The sequence below is a fragment of the Erpetoichthys calabaricus genome, chromosome 2 (assembly GCF_900747795.2).
Source record: "Erpetoichthys calabaricus chromosome 2, fErpCal1.3, whole genome shotgun sequence".
NCBI classification, from domain to species: Eukaryota; Metazoa; Chordata; class Cladistia; order Polypteriformes; family Polypteridae; genus Erpetoichthys; species Erpetoichthys calabaricus.
This window is the reverse complement of record NC_041395.2, coordinates 164,356,371-164,377,900: the sequence shown is the minus strand read 5'-3', so window position 1 is coordinate 164,377,900 and position 21,530 is coordinate 164,356,371. Positions and strand designations below refer to the sequence as shown.

Sequence of the window (21,530 nt, the reverse complement as noted above, 5' to 3'; positions counted from 1 at the left end):
TAGGCAAGACACACTTGTCTTTGTACTCCTCACCTGGTTGCCACCACAAACGCTTGACACTATCTGAACCAAATAAGTTTATCTTGGTCTCATCAGACCACAGGACATGGTTCCAGTAATCCATGTCCTTAGTCTGCTTGTCTTCAGCAAACTGTTTGCGGGCTTTCTTATGCATCATCTTTAGAAGAGGCTTCCTTCTGGGACAACAGCCATGCAGCCCAATTTGATGCAGTGTGCGGCGTATGGTCAGGGCACTGACAGACTGACACCCCAAACCCCCCCCCCTTCAACCTCTGCAGCAATGCTGGCAGCACTCATACATCTGTTTTCAAAAGACAACCTCTGGATATGATGCTGAGCACGTGCACTCAACTTCTTTGGTTGACCATGGTGAGACCTATTCTGAGTGGAACCTGACCTGTTAAACCGCTGTATGGTCTCAGCCACCGTGCTGCAGCTCAGTTTCAGGGTGTTGGCAATCTGATGGCCTAGGCCATCTTTATGTAGAGCAACAATTCTTTTTTTCAGATCCTCAGAGAGTTCTTTGCCATGAGGTGCCATGTTGAACTTCCAGTGCCCAGTATCAGAGAGTGTGAAAGCGATAACACCAAATGTAACACACCTGCTCCTCATTCACACCTGAAACCTTGTAACACTAACGAGTCACATGACACCGGGGAGGGAAAATGGCTAATTGGGCACAATTTGGACATTTTTCACTTAGGGGTGTACTCCCTTTTGTTGCCAGCGGTTTAGACATTAATGGCTGTGTGTGGAGTTATTTTGAGGGGACAGCAAATTTACACTGTTATACAAACTGTACACTGACTACATTGTATCAAAGTGTCATATCTTCAGTGCTATCCCATGAAAAGATATAATAAAATATTTACAAAAATGTGAGGGAGGGGTGTACTCACTTTTGTCAGATACTGTATGTCTGGGGAGTTCATGGGATTGCATACAAGTCATTACTTACATTTTTTCTCTGCACCTTTTCTCTTGGTCATTCTGTAAAATACACTTTTATTAGTGGATATAATTTTCAGTGCCATGGGCAGGGGTCTGAAGACAGTATGGGGTTGACATACAATCCATAAAATTTACCACTATTAACTTAGTGAAGCATGGAGATTATGATCGCTACACTGTTCAGAGTTGCAAATCGTTTTGTTTGCCAGGAGACCTGATCACATAATTTCTCACATGACGGTAGGTTAAATGCACCCCATGGAAATGGTTTGACATTTTCAATATATTTGAACAGGGAAAATTATATCATTAAGGTGATATACTTGAACAAATGACACATACAATTGACATGGTATGTTCATTCTCAATCTAATTTAACAAAAATGCAGATCTGTCACATTTTATTGAAATCCATCAAAGCAGAGAAGGATGTGGATGCTTAGAACTCTGCCAAGGGAATTTGAAGATCACCAAATTATTTGAAATCAATCATTCCCCTGTAATGAAAAAAATGGTGCCAAAGTGCATACATCTACAATAAGAACGACTGCACAAATTTGAACTGCATGTGAGGTGTGCCAGGAGAATACCTTTGCTGTCCAAAAAGAACATTACAGCAAGACAACAGTTTGCCATTGAACATACAGGCAAAGACGAGGCCTTCAGGCACAATGTGCTTTGGCCAGATGAATCAAAGTTGTTTGGCCACCCTAACAGATATTTGATGCCAACCAAAAAACAGCATTGCAGAGGAAAACCTCTTGGCAGCTGTAAAGCATGGTGGTAGAAATGTTATGGTTTGGTGCCTCTGGACCTGGCCAACATCCAGTCACCAAATCTACTATGAATTCTACATCATACCAATGCGTGCTTGAGAAGAATGTGAGCCCACCTGTCCAAAGGTTGAAGTTTAAATGGAAACTTTCAACATAATAAAGATCTGAATCAGTTTAGCAAATCCACCAAAGAATGGCTCAAAAAGGAAGAAATTTTGGGTTGTAGACTGGCTTAGTCAAAGCCTTGATTTGTATCCCATTGACATGTTGTTGGGAGAATTTGAAACTGGTAGTACATGCAAGAAAACCCATAAACATGATGTTACGGACTGCTGGGCTGTTATGCAAAATGCCTATAAGACATCATTTCTGCTAAAGGGGGTAATACCAGCTTCTGAGGCCATGGATGTATTTACCTTTTCCTAGTAGACCATTACATCTATTGATAATTTTGCTAAATAAATGATTAAAAAGGCAAAATGTCCCCTGTTTTTTATTCAAGTGTATCACTCTTATCTGGAGGCACTGTTTGCCTGTTTAAATATATTGAAAAAGCCAAGAGCTTCCATGGGGTGTACTTACTTTTTCAACAACAACAACATTTATTTATATAGCACATTTTCATACAAAAAGTAGCTCAAAGTGCTTTACATAATGAAGAGAAGAAAAATAAAAGACAAAATAAGAAATTAAAATAAGACAACATTAGTTAAACATGGCTGTAGCTCATGACCTGTTAGTGGTGAGCATCTCTCTATACACCCAAAGCATATAACCTCAAATTAGATGACACAGCTACAAACAGGGTTGCTGACCCCTTTTGTCCACCAGATTCTTGTACCAAGTACTTGGCATGATGTTGCTTTTGAATATTTTATTACTGCAAGACTACCACAGAAATCCCATACACATTCAGAACAACCTGTCTGTTCCTCCCAGTCAGTCCCCTCCAAGTATGTCCATCTTTCCCCAAGATGTGATGCTCTCAGAACTTCAATAGGTGGTGCCCTTTAAAGGACCAAAAGCTCCTGTTAAGATATTCTAAATATTTGTTACATACAAATGCATAAGTAGTTTTCCTCTGTAATTTAAAGTCATATTCAGATGGCTCAGCCCAGAATGCTTTTGATGAAAACTCAATTCTTACTGTAGATTAAGGTCCTGATATACAGCAGATTCTTGCTCTAGCAACAAATGGCTCAAGTGCCTTTTTTCACTTCCAAGCTTTAATATGCCTGCTATCTGTTTACTTGTTCCTGATTCGATTTGAAACTTCTATATCTATGTAATTTCCATTTGTCAAAATGTTAATTTATTTTGATAACAGATTTTAGACATTACCTTTAGCTCCACTCCTGCTGGCACCACAATAGGTCGGAATGAGAGTGAGTGTGGACAGATTGGAGTGACCATGATGGCAGGTACGTTAGGGTGGATCATAGAGGCCCCTGCAGCAGCAGCATATGCTGTGCTTCCAGTTGGAGTTGACACAATCACCCCTGCACATTAAAGACGAAAAGAGAAATTAAGTTTACACTGCCGTCTATTAATGATACAGGCGTCACCTGTATAAAAGTCTACTATATCGATTGAAAGTTGTGTGATGTCTGCGTATTCATGTTTTTCTATAAAAGAACATGCATGGCATGGTTTATTTTAACCCCTGCTTATTTAAAAAATATTAATCAAACTGGTTGTTTACAGAACTTGTCAATACTTGTCTACATTTAAAAACCACTTTTAAATCTTCAGAATGCTAAAAAGAGATCATCCACAGGTAATGAACCACTATCCAATACATTCTCAGATCAAACATAAATACACCAATCTAATATAAATGTACACATTTCCAGCAAGAATAGTGCTTAAAATTCAATGGCTCAAATATTATCATCATCAGCTCTTACTGACCATCCCCCTGGACTGTTGTAATCAGACGATCATCCAGATACAAATCGACATTGGAGAGAAATGGTGATGGCCCTCTGTCAACAACCACCTCATTCAGCACCTGAAAAATGTCAGAAGCAAATAAAAGCTTTATTTCTCTTTATGCCGCAACCCTCCACCCTTGATGTTAATATAAGATCCTTGATTAGTAAAAGTGAGACACAAACCCCCTTACTGACATTTGAATAGTCAAGCCTTTGCAGTACGATTCATCCATTTACTGAGCTTGCTTAAATCAAATACAAGGTCACAAGCAGCTATAATGATTTTGAGTAGCACTGCGTGAAAGACAAGATAATAAAAACAACTGGTTGGGGATACCGATTTATTCAATTGACCTAACACATCTTTAGGATGTCAGAGGAAACTAGTCCAGGGGAAAAAAAAACAAAACTAAAACACTGAAATACAGGGAGAACGTGAAAATTCCACACAGGCAATGAACAGGATGTCATTGATTCATCTATCCCCTTTCATAAATGTGCGAGGGTTGGAGATCATGCCAGGCGCAAGGCAGCATTTAAAACCACCTATTCACATACATGCCATTCCAGCAACATCCCTCCCTCCCAATAAAAGACTAAAAAATAGAAATCTAACCAGTATGAATTTGGAGATGTTCAGCAGAACACATACAACCCCACTGAGAATGCATGCGGACTCCACATGGAAAAACAAAAAATGTTATTCAAACCGTGACTGATGGAACTATGAGGCAAGTCCACCGTTTCGCTAATGTTTTATCAGAAATAACGGAGAGACCCACTAACTGTTCATCATTTAGCTTAACTACTGGCTCTCACCTTCTTGGTCCTATAAGGAATATTCCAATAGCAATGTGTTACCTCAGACATTTCGACTGGTTTGATATTTCATTATTTTTGGATGAACCCCTTGTCTCCTTGACTGTAGTGTTATGAGTGGTGAACTTCTTATCTGCATTTGGCATTACTCTCTCATGTAAGTATTACAGCCTTCATTCAAGGAAAAGTAATCAGTTTACATTTTATCTTAGATCTGACCTTGTAAGGGGCCTAGGAAATAACTACACACATGAAAATCAATGCAGAGCATCTACCTGCAAGTTTAGGTCCACTTTTCCAACATCGCTGTTCACATGGCTTTGAGATAAAATTCCATCTTCTTCCATTGGATATGTACTTGCACTCTCCTGCAAGTGGCTCAAATCCTTGGTAATCTTCACTTTCAGACGGCTACGTAGGATTATTGCTGCATTACCTTGAAAGTGAAGCATGGAAAAGATTTTTTGAGCTGATGTTAGTTGTTTCCTTTGTTACATTTCTATAACAGTGATTGGTATGTGTTCAGTAAATATTGGACTAAATGGACAGAACAATGTGTTACACTTTCCATTAAGGACTATAGAACTAATCTTTTAGAAGCATTTTATTTCAATGGATGCGACGCAAGAACAAATGACCACTTTATGTTTACATTTCCTTGACATTAGCAATACTTCTATACTGTATTGTTTTTCAATGTTTATCTTAATCTGCAAAGATAATAGTAACAATAAGATGTAACAAACATTTTGATTATTTTTACAGCAGTTGATTTATACTGCATACAGAAGGTTTTATATAACATGGTAATGCAAATGCTTATCAGCAGAGTAGAGAAAATAAACCCCTGGGGGCCTCATGTATAAACGGTGCATACACACAAGAATGTTGCATACACCCATGTCCACACTCACATCATAACACTAGGCATATTTTCACGGCAGCCTCAGACCATGCATATGCACTTTTATGCTCAACTTTGCAAACAGGCAGCACCCAATGTCAAAGCTGTACTACTGTTTCTGTGTCGTTTCCCTTTCTTTTTTAGACTTGAATCCACGATGAGGGCTTTATCAATCACACCGAAATTAATTGCGTATCATTTACAAATTTAAGGCACTTAATTGTAATCAATCTGTAACAATAATAGTGCACGGAATGGCCAAACTATTCCAACTACCATGACTGCTTTAGCGTTGTTAGAAGACGTTACCAAATGGAAGAATTAGAAGAGAGCGCATATTTAGAGATTATACTGATTTCTTGTCCTATGATGACGACTGGCTTCTAAGACGATTTCGATTTCCAAGAGCTTTCCTGTTGGAGATGAGGGCTGAACTGGGGCTGACTTCGAGGAATTGCGCTCTACCTGTTCTTTTGCAACTTTTGTCCACTCTCAAGTTTTTAGCCACAGGAGCTGTTCAGCATGAAGTTGCTGACTGATTGGGTATTTCTCAGTCATCACCGAGTCATGCCATGCCAGCTTTATGAGATGGTACTCTCCCGCTTGTCATCCAGATAGATAAGATTTCCTTACACGGTGCTTGAACAAGCAAACACCAAAGTGCAATATGCAGGTTTTTCAAATGTAATTGGAGCAGACGACTGTACGCACATTGCTATAAAGGTGACTTCAGAGAATGAATTTGCTTATGTAAAAAGAAAGCAATTCCACTCTATCAATGTGCAAATTATCTGTGATGCGAAAATGTGTCTTGTGATGTTGTGGCAAAATTGTCTGGCTTGTGATTTATTCATTCTGAGAAATAGTGTTGGGAACAAACTTAAAAATGGTGGTGTGTGTGATGGCTGGCATCTCGGTAAGGTAAGACATTTAATATTACGCTTTTGGTCAAAATTGTAAATTATCTATATGACATAACCATATAACACAATTACTTAGCAGGTACCCACTGAAGACATGGCTTGTTGCATATATCTCTGACCACTTCTTTTTCATTTTGGGCACTGTGTGACTTTCTTATCTTGAAATTTTGAGTGCCTCCACCATGCTGTGCCACTCCATTATTTTCCTTTTGTTGTGTATACCGCTGCTTAATCCACCAAATAGCATGGATTTCCTTGCCTCCACTTCACCGAGCAGGACCTTCCATTTCATGTTCGCTGAAATTCTTTTTTACATGTGCTTTTGGCATTGTCTTTTAACAAAGCACTGAACGGAAGGGGTTATTTACAGTATATTGATTTGCATAATCAAATAGGTGAATTTCTGGGAGGAGTTGGGATGGAGCTATAGGCGCATACACATACATTAAAATTCACATTGATTGGGATTTATAAAGGGAAAGTGCACAGAACTTTACTTATGCACAGTTTTATACGTCTGAATTTTTTTGTGCATACACACATTTCTAGTTTTAGAGTAAAACATGTTTTAGTGTGAATTCTATGCAAGGTGTTATACATGAATCCCCTGGTGTGTTGCTGGCCCAGTGGTTCACCTCCTCTTTTGGCCTCAGTTCATTCAGTCTCATTGGGACTGTGCAAGCTTAATCAATGCAGCAGTCTAATCAGAGGTGCATCAAACATCAAATCGGTTCATTCCTAAAAAGATGTGTTCAAACAAAAAATCTCGACATAGGCTGACACAATAAACAGATCTGATTGTATGGCAAGGCACACTGCATAATGCTGGCATCCACAGGTATAGTGAGGTATTACAGTGAGCCATGCTGCACTCACAACAACATGGAATTTAGAGGTGGGCCAAGTCATGACATGTTGCCGTCCAAAACAGCAAGGCATTGCCTAATGTGGTCAACAGGCAGTGGAAGGTATGTTAGGGTATATCAATAAAGAGGATTGCTTGTGTGGAAATCTAGTTTACCCTTAAAATTCCAAAATGAGGAGTTGCTGCAGTAGACACAAACTGCGGGGTTAGTTGTTCAAGTTATCAGCATCCAAGAGACTTGAGGGTAGAGTTGTTCAGTAGCTCATACTCTAAAAATTTGAACATACCTTCTTTGGAAATATTTGAAAATAATGGAGAGTCTTATAATTGGAAGGAATACAGCATTTTAAAGGGGAAAAACTGAACATTAAGTGAATTAGCAGTAGGTAGGCATATGATTTTGTTGCATTCTTATTTTTTGTTAGCCTTATTGCCAGGGGTTACCCACAGGACAAAATAAATGAGGGCTTAGCACAGACGATTAATTGTTTAGGCAGCCTAACAGAGTAATTAAACCATTTTCAAATAGCATTTGAAATATTACTCTGTTAGTCATTTCTTTTAATGTAAAAAGTGCTGTTACAATTAAGTACTAATGAGAAATGCAACCTTAATACCTTAATTAACATTTGCTTTCCCTCTCCTCTCCTCGCTCTCCCTTCTCCTTTCTTACCTTCAAAAACCTTGTTTATCTCAGTTTTGTAAGACTCAAATGTAAATGGTGTCAAAAACCCAAGAGAACCAAGATGGAAAGCCATGACTGGAGGCACACTGTCCTGGAGGGAACAGAAAATGTAATAGCTGTTTAGTCTATTAAGCCAAAGAAAGAGCAAAAGACATATTATAAGTTAGAGTGCACTGTTCCAAACATTTAGGTAGTCAACAGCTAAGTTGTCCTAATATATGATAATACATATTAAAAAAAGCAAAAAAAAAAACCAGAGTCTGGGCGTGATGCCTAGATCGCCCACAGCTGGCATCACTCCTTAAATTCAGACATTGATAGTCACCAAGATGGAACAGTGCAATGAACACACATAACAGCAGAAGCTGGTGCAACCCAAAGTGTTATATAGATAATAAAAAGCACAATGCAAACTGTCCGAAATAAAGTGCAATGCAGTGTCTTCTTTAAACAAATAAATCATCCAATTAAAACCAAGTGCTTTCCCCCAGTGGGAGTAGAAATCAGTCAATAAATAATCCACAGGAATAAAAACTGGAATAAAACCACGACATTAAAACTAGGGCTCCTCTGTCTCTCCTCTAAGCTTTGGTGCCTTTCTAAGTCTTGTCAGCTTCTTGTTCACCCATCAGATACGGTCAGCTGAGAGCTGAGACATTGGCAAGTGTGCTCATCCTTTTAAAGCTCATTTGATAAGTTCAAAGTTTTTCTTAATGGGATTCTGATACCTTTCACTTCCATTGTAAAAGGCAAAAGTGAACTAATTATTTTCAAAGAGTTATAAAATATGCTTCATTTTAGGCAAATGAATACAAACCATTATTATGAAAAAAAAAACTGTTGATCTACATGAACCCATTTAAATGTTTTATGGCTGACAAAAGTCAATGAACAATATTTCAGATTGTGTTTGTCTTATCTGCTCCAACTACTCCCATTCTGCTAACCAGGCAGATTGTTCCATGAGCTTTCTGAGATAATTTACAAACTAAATCAAATAACCATACGCAAGTTCCTCTTATGAATATATTAGTATATTTATTACCTGAAATAAAGAGGATGCGTACAACAGGGTTCCATCTCCACCAAGGCAAATGATCAGGTCTATACATTTAGAGATGTCATCATAACCTTTTAAAAGCAGAGAAATATACAATGTGAAACATGACTTCTTGCTAGTAACATTTTTTTGGGGAAGTGGAGAAGATGAACTGCAAACCTTAAGAAATAACTGTAGGAATTCAGAATAATCCCAATATCAAAGAGGATTCTGAGATCTTATTTTTTACTTTCATACAAATGCTAGCATCAGAATAGTCCCATAATGATATTAAAAATGGAATGTCTCATAATGGCCTGATTTGAGATTGCCTTTAGGGATGTAATATATCTATACTAATAAAAGGCAAAGCCTTCACTGACTCACTCATCACTAATTCTCCAACTTCCCGTGTAGGTAGAAGGCTGAAATTTGGCAGGCTCATTCCTTACAGCTTACTTACAAAAGTTAAGCAGGTTTCATTTTGAAATTATATGCGTAATGGTCACCAACATCCGCCATGTTAAACTTTCTGATTTATGGCCCCATCTTCACGAAATTTGGTAGGCGGCTTCCCTGAGCTAACCGAAACCGATGTACGTACTTATTTCGGTGGTATGACGCCACTGTCGGCCGCTATATTGAACTTTGCAACGGTCTTTGTTAGTTATGGGCCCATCTTCAAGAAATTTGGTACGCGGGTTCCCAACGCTAACTGAATCCTACTTACGTACATATATACGTCCATAGCCTGCAGCTCGGTCACCGTGTGAGGCGGCGTTGGGACCCCCATCCCCACGCCTCCCACATAGTTGGCTGCCTGCCTATATAATGGTGTCCATCACTCCAGTCTCTTCATTCTCTTCCTTGCTTCGCCACGGTTTTCACATCTCCCTGCTGATAACTGCAGCCTTTTTATTTAATCCACGGTTTCTCCGCTGTTTTATTGTTCGTTTATTACGATTATAGTTATTGTGTATGTATTTTAGACTTGGGTACCTGAACAGTGTAAACTATTTCCTTTATTGTTCCAACCGTACCCCCATTAACATGTCACCATGATCACCATCGATCAAAGAACTGTCAATTACGAGTGGTTTCCATGCCCGGAGATGGCGACTGCCTTTTCCATTCTCTGTGTTACATATTACACGGCCATATCAGGCTCACTCTTGATATCCGGAAGAACATTGTGTCTTATGTATTGAATGACTGGGACAGGTTCAAGGTGTGGACTGATGATGGTACAGGAGATAATTATACTACACAGGAGCACTATAAGAGTGAAATGCTTAAGCCCTTCACCTATGGTTCTGCATGTGAGTTGATGGCTGCCACTGAATTGTTCGGTTGTCGCTTTCAAGTGTACCGAAATGGCCAATATTTTACACCTTTGGACAACCGCCAATGCCTCTTAAACATCTTAGATTCACAGGTGACGATTTGAGTAGTGGACACTTTGATGTTTATGAATGTTTAAACTCTCAAAAGCTGGATGCGAAGTTATCGATGAAACCCATTTCAATTCAAACGCCTCCAATTTCCAGTAAGGCTCTGCTTCGCAATGACAATTAATAAGTCTCAGGGACAGACTCTACAAAAGGTTGGCATTGATTTCAGGCAAGATTGCTTTTCACATGGCCAACTATACGTTTCATGCTCAAGAGTAAGCTCAGCGCACAGCTTGGTCATATTACAACCGGAGGGCCGAACTGACAACGTGGTATACAAAGAGATCCTTAACAAATAATTATTGGTATATTTTCCCTCAGTTTAAAAGGGTTTACGTTTCTTCTTAATAAAAATTTTAAAGCAGTACTTCACCGCTGTGAAGTGCGGGTATTTTGCTAGTTGTAAATATATAGTGAATTAAGTATACATGTACTCTAGGTACATAATTTCAGCAGACCAGACTGCTTTAGGTAGGTTTTTACCTGGATACTCATGAGACTCACCTTCTTTGAAGGTACATAGCTGGTTTCGAATTTTTCCAAAAATCTCATCCTGTAAAAGTATGGCATCCTCCACTACTTTCCGTTCAACATACACCATAAGATGTTTCTCCTGTATAAGAATAGTAAGATTAGTTTGGAAAATATGAGTTACTTAGCATATTGTCAACAAATGTCACTCATATCTGCGAGGCTCTTTTAAACCCCATATTTAAATCAAAATACTACTTATCTCCTGAAATTTTTGTTTATGGCATTGTGTTTACTCTTCCTTTCTCATCTTCAAATAAAACTCACTTGAAAGCTTTGCCTACACTTCCTCACTCTTTTGTGGCTACTTAATAAATTATGTTTCTTTGACAATGCTCTTATTAGGTGCTTTGAGTAATGCTTTATGATATTATATAAAACCAACTATCCATCATCCAAATCAGTTTATCCAAAGCGGTGTCACCAGGCAGCTGGAGCCAATCCCAGCAAGCATCAGGTGAAAGGCAGGAAAAATCCTTTGACAGAACACCAGCCCATCACAGGACTACTCACACACACGCACAAAGATAATGAAGTGTAGGCAGGAGGATTATAGTGAGTAAAAATAGTTCACTATGACAACAGGTACAACGCACCAGACATCATATCTTTATCTTATCTTTAAGACAGCTTGTTTAATAATTTTCTGTATCTAAGAATTATTTTTGTTTCTGTTATTAATCTTACAGTGAGTAAGGGCAGGCAGCATTTGCCTGAGCTCTAGACATCTTTGCTATCAGTGATGTACCAACTCGTAGTGACACTTTCAATGACACAACCTTGCATGACTAAAGTACAGTAGATGCTTAGTACTGCATACATTATGCTTGCTAAGAATTCAAGTGTGATTAAAATTAATATTATTTTTCCCTCAATCTATACCCAATGTTACACATGTCTAGCTCCACAGCATTTAGGCCCCTTCTTATACATTTTCCACCTTTTACTGTTTTTTCTTTCAGTGGTTCTGTACAAGATGGATACTACTTAGATAACCAGTCTTCTAAGTATCAGATTTAATATTTATCATGTAACATATTAACTCTTGCCAGTTCTTAAAGCATAAGGTATTTACATGAGCTGGCACATAGTTGGATCCTTTTCTTTGGATTGTTGCATCTTCTAATTTTGTTCTTTCAGTGGTCTATATAGGATAGATACTACTTAGATTGCCAGTCTGCTGAGTATTAGATTTAATATTTATCTTATAAGATATAAACTCTCGCCAGTTGATCAAGCATAAGGTGTTTATGTTAGCTGGCAGACATTGGGATTATTTGTTTTACATTTGTGCGTCATTGTGCTTCTGAATGAGAAGGCAGGAGATGAATAAGTCATAACTGTCCATTGTCCAGGAGGCTAGCAACAGAGTTGTTTCAGAATTCAGCTACCTCTGCAAACATGATGCTGGCACCATGTACATGGAAATACACATGGAAAATGTATCTATGCCTAAAACTGTTCCTGCTGTTACAGCATTTTTGACCCTCCATCCATCCATCCATTTTCCAACCCGCTGAATCCGAACACAGGGTCACGGGGGTTTGCTGGAGCCAATCCCAGCCAACACAGGGCACAAGGCAGGAACCAATCCCGGGCAGGGTGCCAACCCACTGCAGGACACACACACAAACACACCCACACGCCAAGCACACACTAGGGCCAATTTAGAATCGCCAATGCACCTAACCAGCATGTCTTTGGACTGTGGGAGGAAACCGGAGCACCCGGAGGAAACCCACGCAGACACGGGGAGAACATGCAAACTCCACACAGGGAAGACCCGGGAAGCGAACCCAGGTCCCCAGGTGTCCCAACTGCGAGGCAGCAGCGTTACCCACTGCGCCACCGTGCCGCCCATTTTTGACCCTGCTGTAGAAAATTATTGATGCATTAGTGACAAGGCTTTATTATATTTGCTAATCCGCATTTGGAAAAAAAAAAAAAACAACACTTTCTCCATCATAACTACGTCAAATGGCTATATTCCCACTAAAAGGCAAGCTGAACCCAAACTACAGATTCTTAGACTTCAGATTCCAAAGTTACACTTCAAAACAGTTTAAATTTGGAAAGCACAGACTTACAGACTTTATGATTCCACACTGTATCACAAATATGGAGGACAGACACAGGCTTTCCAACATTTCTCAGCATACATGACTCACAATGTCAATACATTTGGGAATCTTGTTTGCTTCTAAGTTTTCTTTTACCTCAATTAAAAATGTGCAAAGCTGTTTGAATGGTTCCAGCAGACTTTCATCTCGAACTTTTTTAATGACCAGGATATTCATAGGCGGCTTGGTCCAGGTGAGCCTTTGGCTTGCTGGATCTTGGATGTGCCTGCAAATGAATCACAATTTTCTAATTAGATCTCAACTTAGCTTTTTGCCACTACTGAGCTATAATACACTGGAGCTCCATGCACATGTCTGGGTTTGGTTTGTGACAGGTTTTGTTTTGTTTTGTTGTTTGCTTGTTTTTATTATAAAGGGCAATTAACAATAATCCAAACACTGGACAAGCAAGAACAAAATTACACCAGAGAACTGTTAAAGAAACGGATGGCCTGATGTTGACTCAGTGAAATTTTTTTACCACTCCTCCATGCAAAATTCCTTCAGTTTCAAGGTGTTTGTAGGTTTTCTTGCATGTACTGCCCGTTTCATATTCCCTCACAACTTTTCAATGAATTCAAATTAGGGCTTTGGGAATACCAATCCATAACCCTCGATTTCTTCATTTTCAGCCATTCCTTTGTAGATTTGCTAGTCTGCCTTTGATCATTATCGTGTTGAAAAGACCATTTCCAGTTCAACTTTGACAAAATATAAAAATTTCACTATCACAAAAATGGAATTTTCTGGAAAGTACACAGAGCATTGAGTTACAGACAAATGAGACAAAGGTAAACCTCCATCAAAGTAATAAAAGGTTAAATATTAAAGAAAACTCTAATGTCACTGTGATAAGATGATACATGCAATTGCTTACGGAAGTGCTAGGATTTATTGCAAAGAAAGAGGAACAAATGCAGGAATGACCTGTTTGGCAGTTGGCCACTGATGGTCTAGACAGCCTTGGAGGGCTGCACAGACCTCCAGATGCTAGCCAACAGTACCCTGACTGCTGTTAGGTACCAGGATGTAACCCTCCGTCCACTGTCAGACCTTATACTGGTACAGTGGGCCCTGGGTTCCTCCTTAGTGCAGAACAATGCCCGGCCTCATGTGGCCAGAGTGTTTAGGCAGTTCCTAGATGATGAAGGCTTTGATGCCTTTGACTGGCCCACACGTTTCCCAGACCTGAATCCAATTAAGAACCTCTGGGATATTATGTATCAGTGCATTCGACATGCCACAGACTGTCTAGGACTTGGCAGATGGTGTCCTGGGGGGTCTACATCAGCGATCTTATCAGGAGCATGCCCAGATGTTGCCAGGAGTACATACAGGCACATGGGGGCCCATACACACTACTGAGTCACATTATGAGTTGCCATGATAAAATTCACGCAAGTTAGATCAGTCTGCGATATAATTTTTTTTTTTTTTCAGATTTTTGGTGTGATGTTGAATCTAGCCTTCAATGGGTTGATGATTTTGGTTTCCATTGACCACCGTTACATCATTTTATTCTCAACGAGTCACATAGCGTTACTTAGTAAAGGTTTCGTCATTGAGATCCGAGGTGGGACTTCAGTGTTCCCTTAATTTTTTTGAGCAGTGCATATACACCAGAAGTCTAATGATAACAAAAAACTCTTATCAAATTGTGTACCTTATTTCTGAAAGGTTGACTGTTATAATACAGGAAATATGGGGAATAGATAGATAGATAGATAGATAGATAGATAGATAGATAGACAGACAGACAGACAGACAGACAGACAGACAGACAGACAGACAGATGGATGATACTTTATTAATCTCCAAGCAGAAATTCACATACTCCAGTAGCAGCAGCATACTGATAAAAACAATATTAATTACAGAGTGATAAAAACACAGTGCAAGGTGGAGAGTGCGAGGCAGGTATTACATTCAATAACATTGTATAATGTTACCGTTTACCCCCCCCCCCGTGTAAAGAACCAGAAAAAGTAGATATTTACACAGAACTCGGAGTCAAATTATAGTATCTGAAAATTGACATATTTTCAGCATCACGCTGCATAATATTCTGCTCAGCATTGGAAGGTTATGTTGACTAAGCTGTGCCTCTAGAATGTCTGCACACATGACAGAAAGGCTCCAATAGTTATTCCATGTTTTATGGTTATGTAGCTGGTTGATGTTTAAACATTGGAAAGGGGGGGTAATCCTGCTTGCTATTAGGGTTCCTTTCTTTTGAACCACTTACTTTGCACACTCTCACTTTCTTTCATTCTGTCCTTGAAGCAGCAGCATGGCAGATGTGAAGTGAGCTATACAGTAACTTGTGACTCATTCTACCTCCTTCTGCTTGTAACAAAGAGAATAAAGTAAAAAGAAATTTGAACAGGGGTCTGAAAAAACTAGGAAAGGCCAATTTACAAAAGGGAAAGTACAGTTCTTAGTTTATACGCATGTGCGCTCACTTCCATTTATACTAAATGCCAATAAGTGTGCATACCAGGTAAGGGTTACACTTACAAATATTTATCACTAGCTGTGCTATCCAGCTTTCACCCCTTTTGAAACTTCCAAAGACAGTGGGCCTCGGTTATAGTGCTGTTGGTTAATTGGACATTACAGAATTACTACTTTATTACTACTTATTACTATTTATTATTACTGTTTTGTATGCGGTATTTTGTGTTTTTATTAATTTTACCAGGGGCTATTATTATTAGCTCACTGGAGCTCCTTACTCTTCAATACAGTATGCTGCACGCTATTGCACAGGACTAAAGCATTCGTGTCGTTGACCAATTTTTTTCTTTTCCTAGTGACTGGCCTTGACTTTTTGTTGATGGTCACTGCAAAACACAATTATAGAGGACATATAACAACACTCTAGGTCTATGACAATTGTCTGAAATAATATCTGAAAAATAGTTTATCCTAGCAGATTTTACAGCTTTCCGGTAGACAAACTGACCTTTAAAATACCAAAGGACACCTGAAGCTTGTCTTTTTTCCACTTTTCCACGTCTACATGTCTGCCTCAGGGTATTAGTGGCATCATTTAACCATGGCTCAGGTTTAGGTTTTAAGCTAAATGAATTAAGAGTCTAAAATGTTAGAACAACTATCATTAAACAAAGATTAGATAAACATTGCTTACTTTGCTCCCTGTATGGTGTCCATGAATCCAAACAAACTTCTAAAACTTCTTTTAGTCTCTCATTCCATGCTATACACCCCAGTCTCGTAGTCTCACTAAAGTCTTTTTTACTCGCTGCATGACTGTAAATTCATTGTTGCTTCCATGCCTCTGTTATAAAATTGGCCAGTGCAGGAATATGTATTGTATTTTAAGTTCTCACTGTGGTTGTCATCGGAGTAAGAAAAATGAGGAAGATCTGCAAGGAAGGATTCCACATATGTTTTACTTAGACTTGTTAGAAATCACTTTATTATACTACTTGACTTGATTCAATTGTGCATATCTTACAGGATCAACATGCAGTTTAACAAGGAAGCTATACTATACATCACTTTCTCTATAAAAGGCATTAGGCATTGTGTTTTCTGTAAAGTGCATTATGATGGGAGAGGTAAGGTGGTGAGAGACTAGAGCTTAGGTGTTAGCAATTCCCCTCACCCCAAACAGTTTTTGTCTTAAAATCAGCTAAACATGTAAAGCCATCTCACATTGCATGACTTTTCCAGTAATTTTCAGATGTAGCCTTCAAGCCTTCATTTACATAATCTTAGTGAGTCGGAGGTAATTGGTGGCACACTTCTATGAAGCCAGCTGTATAGTGGGCCACTGCCCAGCAACTCAATCAAACTAGTCTGTGTAGTCAAACAGGTTTAGTCGTAGGGCAAGCTGTGTGTGCATGACAGCAGACAACCAATGAATGCTCATTTGGAAGTACAATATGTATATTGCAGCGACAAGGAATAAGGAACACACGTGTTTTGAGCCTCACAAACAGAAGAGAAGATAGTCTGTCTGATGTATTGTGATTTATGTACCATGACAGAATGGAAAAGAGGGGGAAAAAAAGGGACAGATTTTGTGGCTGAATTCGCAGTACATGTTGACCTTTAGAAACAGGTAGCACTCTGTCACAAAAAGGTTGGCACACATTCAATAAACATGACATAAATTTTAGCAATTTTATGACAGCAATTTTAATTTGACAAGATCTGGCGACAAGAACAGCAATTGCAGTCTGCAAGTCTGACATGCCCCACAACTAAAAGCCGTGTAATGTGACATTGACTTTAAACAGTTTTTATTCAAATCGCTATCTGAAACTGTAACCTTGATAACTATTCCTGGAAGTTACAAATAGCAAACAAAGGTTGTTTACACAAATATAGATTAGTGGAAGTGTTGCTGGGTTTTCCAGGGTTTTCTATATTAAAAGGGACACAAAAAAAAGGAGAAAATCTGAGCAGGGGCCAAAAGTATTCTAACATCCATGCTGTCAATGAGAAAGTCTCTTTATACATCTGTAAGGGAAGGTAAGCGCCACCAACAGGCAGTAAACTTACAAATGTGATGGGTCTTTCAGACACAATTTAACTGATTGCATGAGCGAGGAGAGAGAGATCTGGTAGACAGGAACAAAGAGACCTGGTGAGAAGCTAGAACACATCCTGATGAATAGAACAACAGGGATTGGGATCACGTTGCCCTTCTAGAGGGGAGGTTTTTGCAGTTTGTTAGGAGGCTCATCTTAATTCTTTTGCCTGTTGTGGAGCTGTACATGATTCAAAGCTGAAAAAGTGATGATCATTTTGCCTCACAACAAGGACAGGGAGCAGAAAAGCTGCCTTGGGGGAAGAGGCCTATTTAAGGCTACTGAGGGTTTGTATCATCATAGTGAATTCTTTTGCGTTACACACTGATCACAAACATAAGGTTATTTGCTGCATATATTGTGGAAGGACAGCCCCCGGACACAGACAGACAGACACCAAATGTCTAAAACACACACGTTTATTACAAACAACAACTCCACAATGCCTTAATCAGCCAACTCAGTCCCTTCTTTATTTCTTTCTCTTTCTTCTCGAATCCTTCTGCCGCCTCTACTCCTCTCCCTGCAAGCTCCATCTTCCTTCTCCGGACTGCAGCTCATCTACTGGACTGAGGCGGCCCCTTTTATGCAGTACCCAGATGTGCTCTATGATGATCTTCCGGAAGCACTCCGGGTGTCCCTGGAATTCCTTCCACCAGCACCTCCAAGTGTGACGGAAGTGCTGCCATCCAGGGTTCCATAATCGTCCAGGCACCCCCTAGTGGTGGCCACAGGCCCCAAAAGGGATGAGCTTCCCAGCTCCGTTCCTCTGGCCCCAATGCAGACCAGGGTGGCTGCCCTCTCGTGGACCTTCCAGGCGTCCCAGCTGGGTAGGGTCCCCAGCCGTCTGCCACAATATGTAGTATTACATAGGACTTTCACCTAGACAAGATTGTCAGTCATAGTGCCCCCAACTAGTCAGATAAGGATGCTAATTAGTGGCTGAAGCCCTAACTTTAGTGCTGTTTAATCTAAGACTCCGCTATGCACAGATTATCTATTTAGCCTGTGTGTTCGAATTTCTACTTAACAGACACGAGGACTGTCAACCATAGTGTGTCCACTAGGTAGCAGTGGCTTCAGTTAGTAAGGTACACTCTTACTCATATAATGTCACTTCACCCAAGAGTACAGTACACAACGACTGTATTGAAAATGCTCCCTCTTACCTCTACTGAACTATAATTAATGAGTTCTTAATTCCCAGAAGAGAAACTACAGGCAGAAGCAGTAAAAGCAAACTGTTCCGTTCAATATAATCTAAGTGTACTATCCTAAGTAGTAGCAAAGGTAGAATTACTACATAAAGCATACAACCTGGACTCTTGTAACTGCAGTAGTTTTAAGATGGTCTTCATTCTCTCTCCAAGCGGCATATTTCTTAGTTACAGAGCCTCTCCAGGCAGACTCGCAGCAGCTTACTTCATTCTCTGATGGAAAAGAAAACGACTCTCTCTCTCTCTCTCTCTCTCTCTAGCTTATTGTTTGTAGGTTATATCACCTATCTATTAGGCCTGCCGATCCCGCTTGTGCTGAGTCATGCCTACTTGTTATCCTTACTCTAAAGACCAACACCCAGTAAATAATATATAGATACACCATTCTAATAACTGACCCTTTTTCAAGCGGAAACAAACAAACAATTGTTAAACCTTAACCAAATCAAACAAGACTGCTAAAACAAATTTTCATTGTTAAACTTTAACCAAGATAAGGAACTCTAGTAAAGCCAGTTCGGCATTTCAGTCTATACAACAATGTCTCTGTAATGCCTCACGGAAATGCTTCTGCAACCTGGCCAGACAAGACTCAAGCAAGGGGTTTAAAGCTGCCTTGGGTCAAAGGCATAAGGAGAACTGGGACAAAGGAACAGTCAAGTTTATTTGGTCAGGGCATGAAAGAGGCTGAGCTTGACTATACTTTATACTGTTGTTATGCTCTACATTTTAAATTCCTCACATACTGTAACTTAAATGCAACATTTTTGTACACTTTAGGATTCGATATTATTTATTCTAGATACAGAGGATTGCCATGATTGCCTCTAATCACAAAAATATGTTCTTCTTTTAGTTTTATTGGGCACAGAAATATATAATCTGACTATGGCTTTTAACGAGTGCAGACAGAGATACCCTTCCACCTAACAGATCAAAATCCAGAAATCCGTGCTAATTTCATCATTTTTTAGACTCTGCCCAGTTGTAAAGAATGATGCAGTAAAATGCAAACAGTACATTGCTTAATAGAGGATTCATTGTTCAAAGAAAAAAATCTTCCTGTGCTATGCATCCCCTATTCCAAAAATGCTACTTTTTTTGCTTTACAATGGTACACTAATTAAGGGATTTCAGTTCAATGTGTTCTTTCATGTGAAACAAAAAATTATATATGTAACACACTTCAAAGAGCAGAGAATTCTATCAATGTAGTCAGTGGTAGGAAATGAGGTCAGGTCAGGGAGCGTGCACTGTACATCTTGGGATCCTGGTTGGCAACCCCCAGGCAGACACAAGGTCCAGTCCCACCCTTAAGAAATGACCATCTATCTGCTGCAGCCAGGTGTTACATGGGCGTCCCCTTGGCCTGGTCCAGCCACTCAGGTCCTCAACAATGAGGATTGTGCGACCCGGATCACCCATGGGGAATCGCGCTATATGGTTATAGTGCCGTAACTGACACTCCCTTACAATGCAGGTAATGTTCCTCATTTGGGAATCCCTGAGCAACCGCTTGTTCGACACAAAGTCAAACCAGCAGTAGCCAAGGATCCTCCGAAGAGACACATTACCAAAGGAATCCAGTCTTCGTCTCAGGTCACTGGATAGTGTCCATGTCTCGCAACCAAGACAGGAAGCACCAGAACTCTAAAGACTTGGACCTTCGCCCTTTTGCAGAGATATTGAGAGTGCCACACACCCCTTTCTAGTCACCTCATGACCATCCGTGCTCAGCCAAACTGTCTACTGACGAGTCGCTGGAAACATGAATGTCACTGCCAAGGTAAGTAAATTGCTCAACGAGGTCGACATTCCCTCTGCAGACAGACATACTGCTGATGGCTGTGAACAATAGGTCATTAAAGGCCTGGATATTGTTTTTTATCCAGGATGCTCTCAAGCCCAGACACTCAGACTCCTCGCTTAGTCTCTCGAGAGCCCCGATCAGAGCCTCCATTGACTCTGTGAAGATCACAGCATCATCAGCAATGTCAAGATCAGTGAATATTTCTTCACCAACAGATGCCCCAGAGCTGCTAGACCCCGTGACCCTGCCCAACACCTAGTCCATGCAAGCATTAAACAGAGTAGGTGCAAAAACACACCACCGATGAACCCCAGAATCAACTGGGAAAAATACAGAGGTTCTCCCGCCACTCTGCACAGCATTCACAGTATACATGCCAGCCATGATATCCAGCAACTTCAGGGGGATCCCACAAAATCTCAGGATGTTCCATAGGGTAGCTCGATCAACTGAGTCGAACACTTTACAAAAATTGACAAAGGCCACAAAGAAACTCTGCTGATATTCACGTTTGCACACAGTAAGAACCCTCAGAGACAGGATGTGGTCAATGGTAGACTTCCTACGCGTAAAACCAAACTGCTCCAGTCACTGGCAGGTGAGCAAGTGATCACGGATCCTACTGAGGTACTGAACCCAAAATCTCTCCATCTCCCTCCACCAATCTTGCCCCATAATTAAATTAAATTAATGATGGTTAAGTTCAACAATACCTTCTTAAAGGTATTCAGCATGGCTGTATTAGCTATGATATGCTACCTGAGACATAATGTCTCAGGGAAGTATAGATATGTAGGGTACATTACAAGAATTTGCCAATTTGGTCCACACTCTACTCAGTGTTCTCCCTTTCAAGCCTAGGTAGAAACCAATACGCACCTTTAAAAACTCCATACTCCTTAAGGTGTGGCATTTCATCAGT

General features: G+C 39.9%; 1 protein-coding gene across 6 annotated transcripts in view; it reads right to left on the bottom strand.

Annotated features, from left to right (window-relative positions):
- The window catches only part of nadkb (NAD kinase b), a 73,549-nt gene that overhangs the window by 2,931 nt on the left and 49,088 nt on the right, over window positions 1-21,530 (bottom strand). For 4 of the 6 annotated variants that reach the window (XM_028794734.2, XM_051922892.1, XM_028794735.2 and 1 more), the window contains exons 4-10: window positions 13,116-13,245; window positions 10,873-10,981; window positions 8,924-9,009; window positions 7,867-7,969; window positions 4,777-4,937; window positions 3,660-3,759; window positions 3,090-3,247 (exon numbers count right to left, since the gene is read on the bottom strand). In XM_028794734.2, the coding sequence (XP_028650567.2) occupies window positions 3,090-3,247; window positions 3,660-3,759; window positions 4,777-4,937; window positions 7,867-7,969; window positions 8,924-9,009; window positions 10,873-10,981; window positions 13,116-13,245 (847 nt within the window). Of the gene's footprint in view, window positions 1-3,089; window positions 3,248-3,659; window positions 3,760-4,776; window positions 4,938-7,866; window positions 7,970-8,923; window positions 9,010-10,872; window positions 10,982-13,115; window positions 13,246-16,170; window positions 16,409-18,898; window positions 19,082-21,530 lie in introns of those variants that run through there. The other 2 variants (XM_028794739.2, XM_028794738.2) reach the window with 2 other exon arrangements.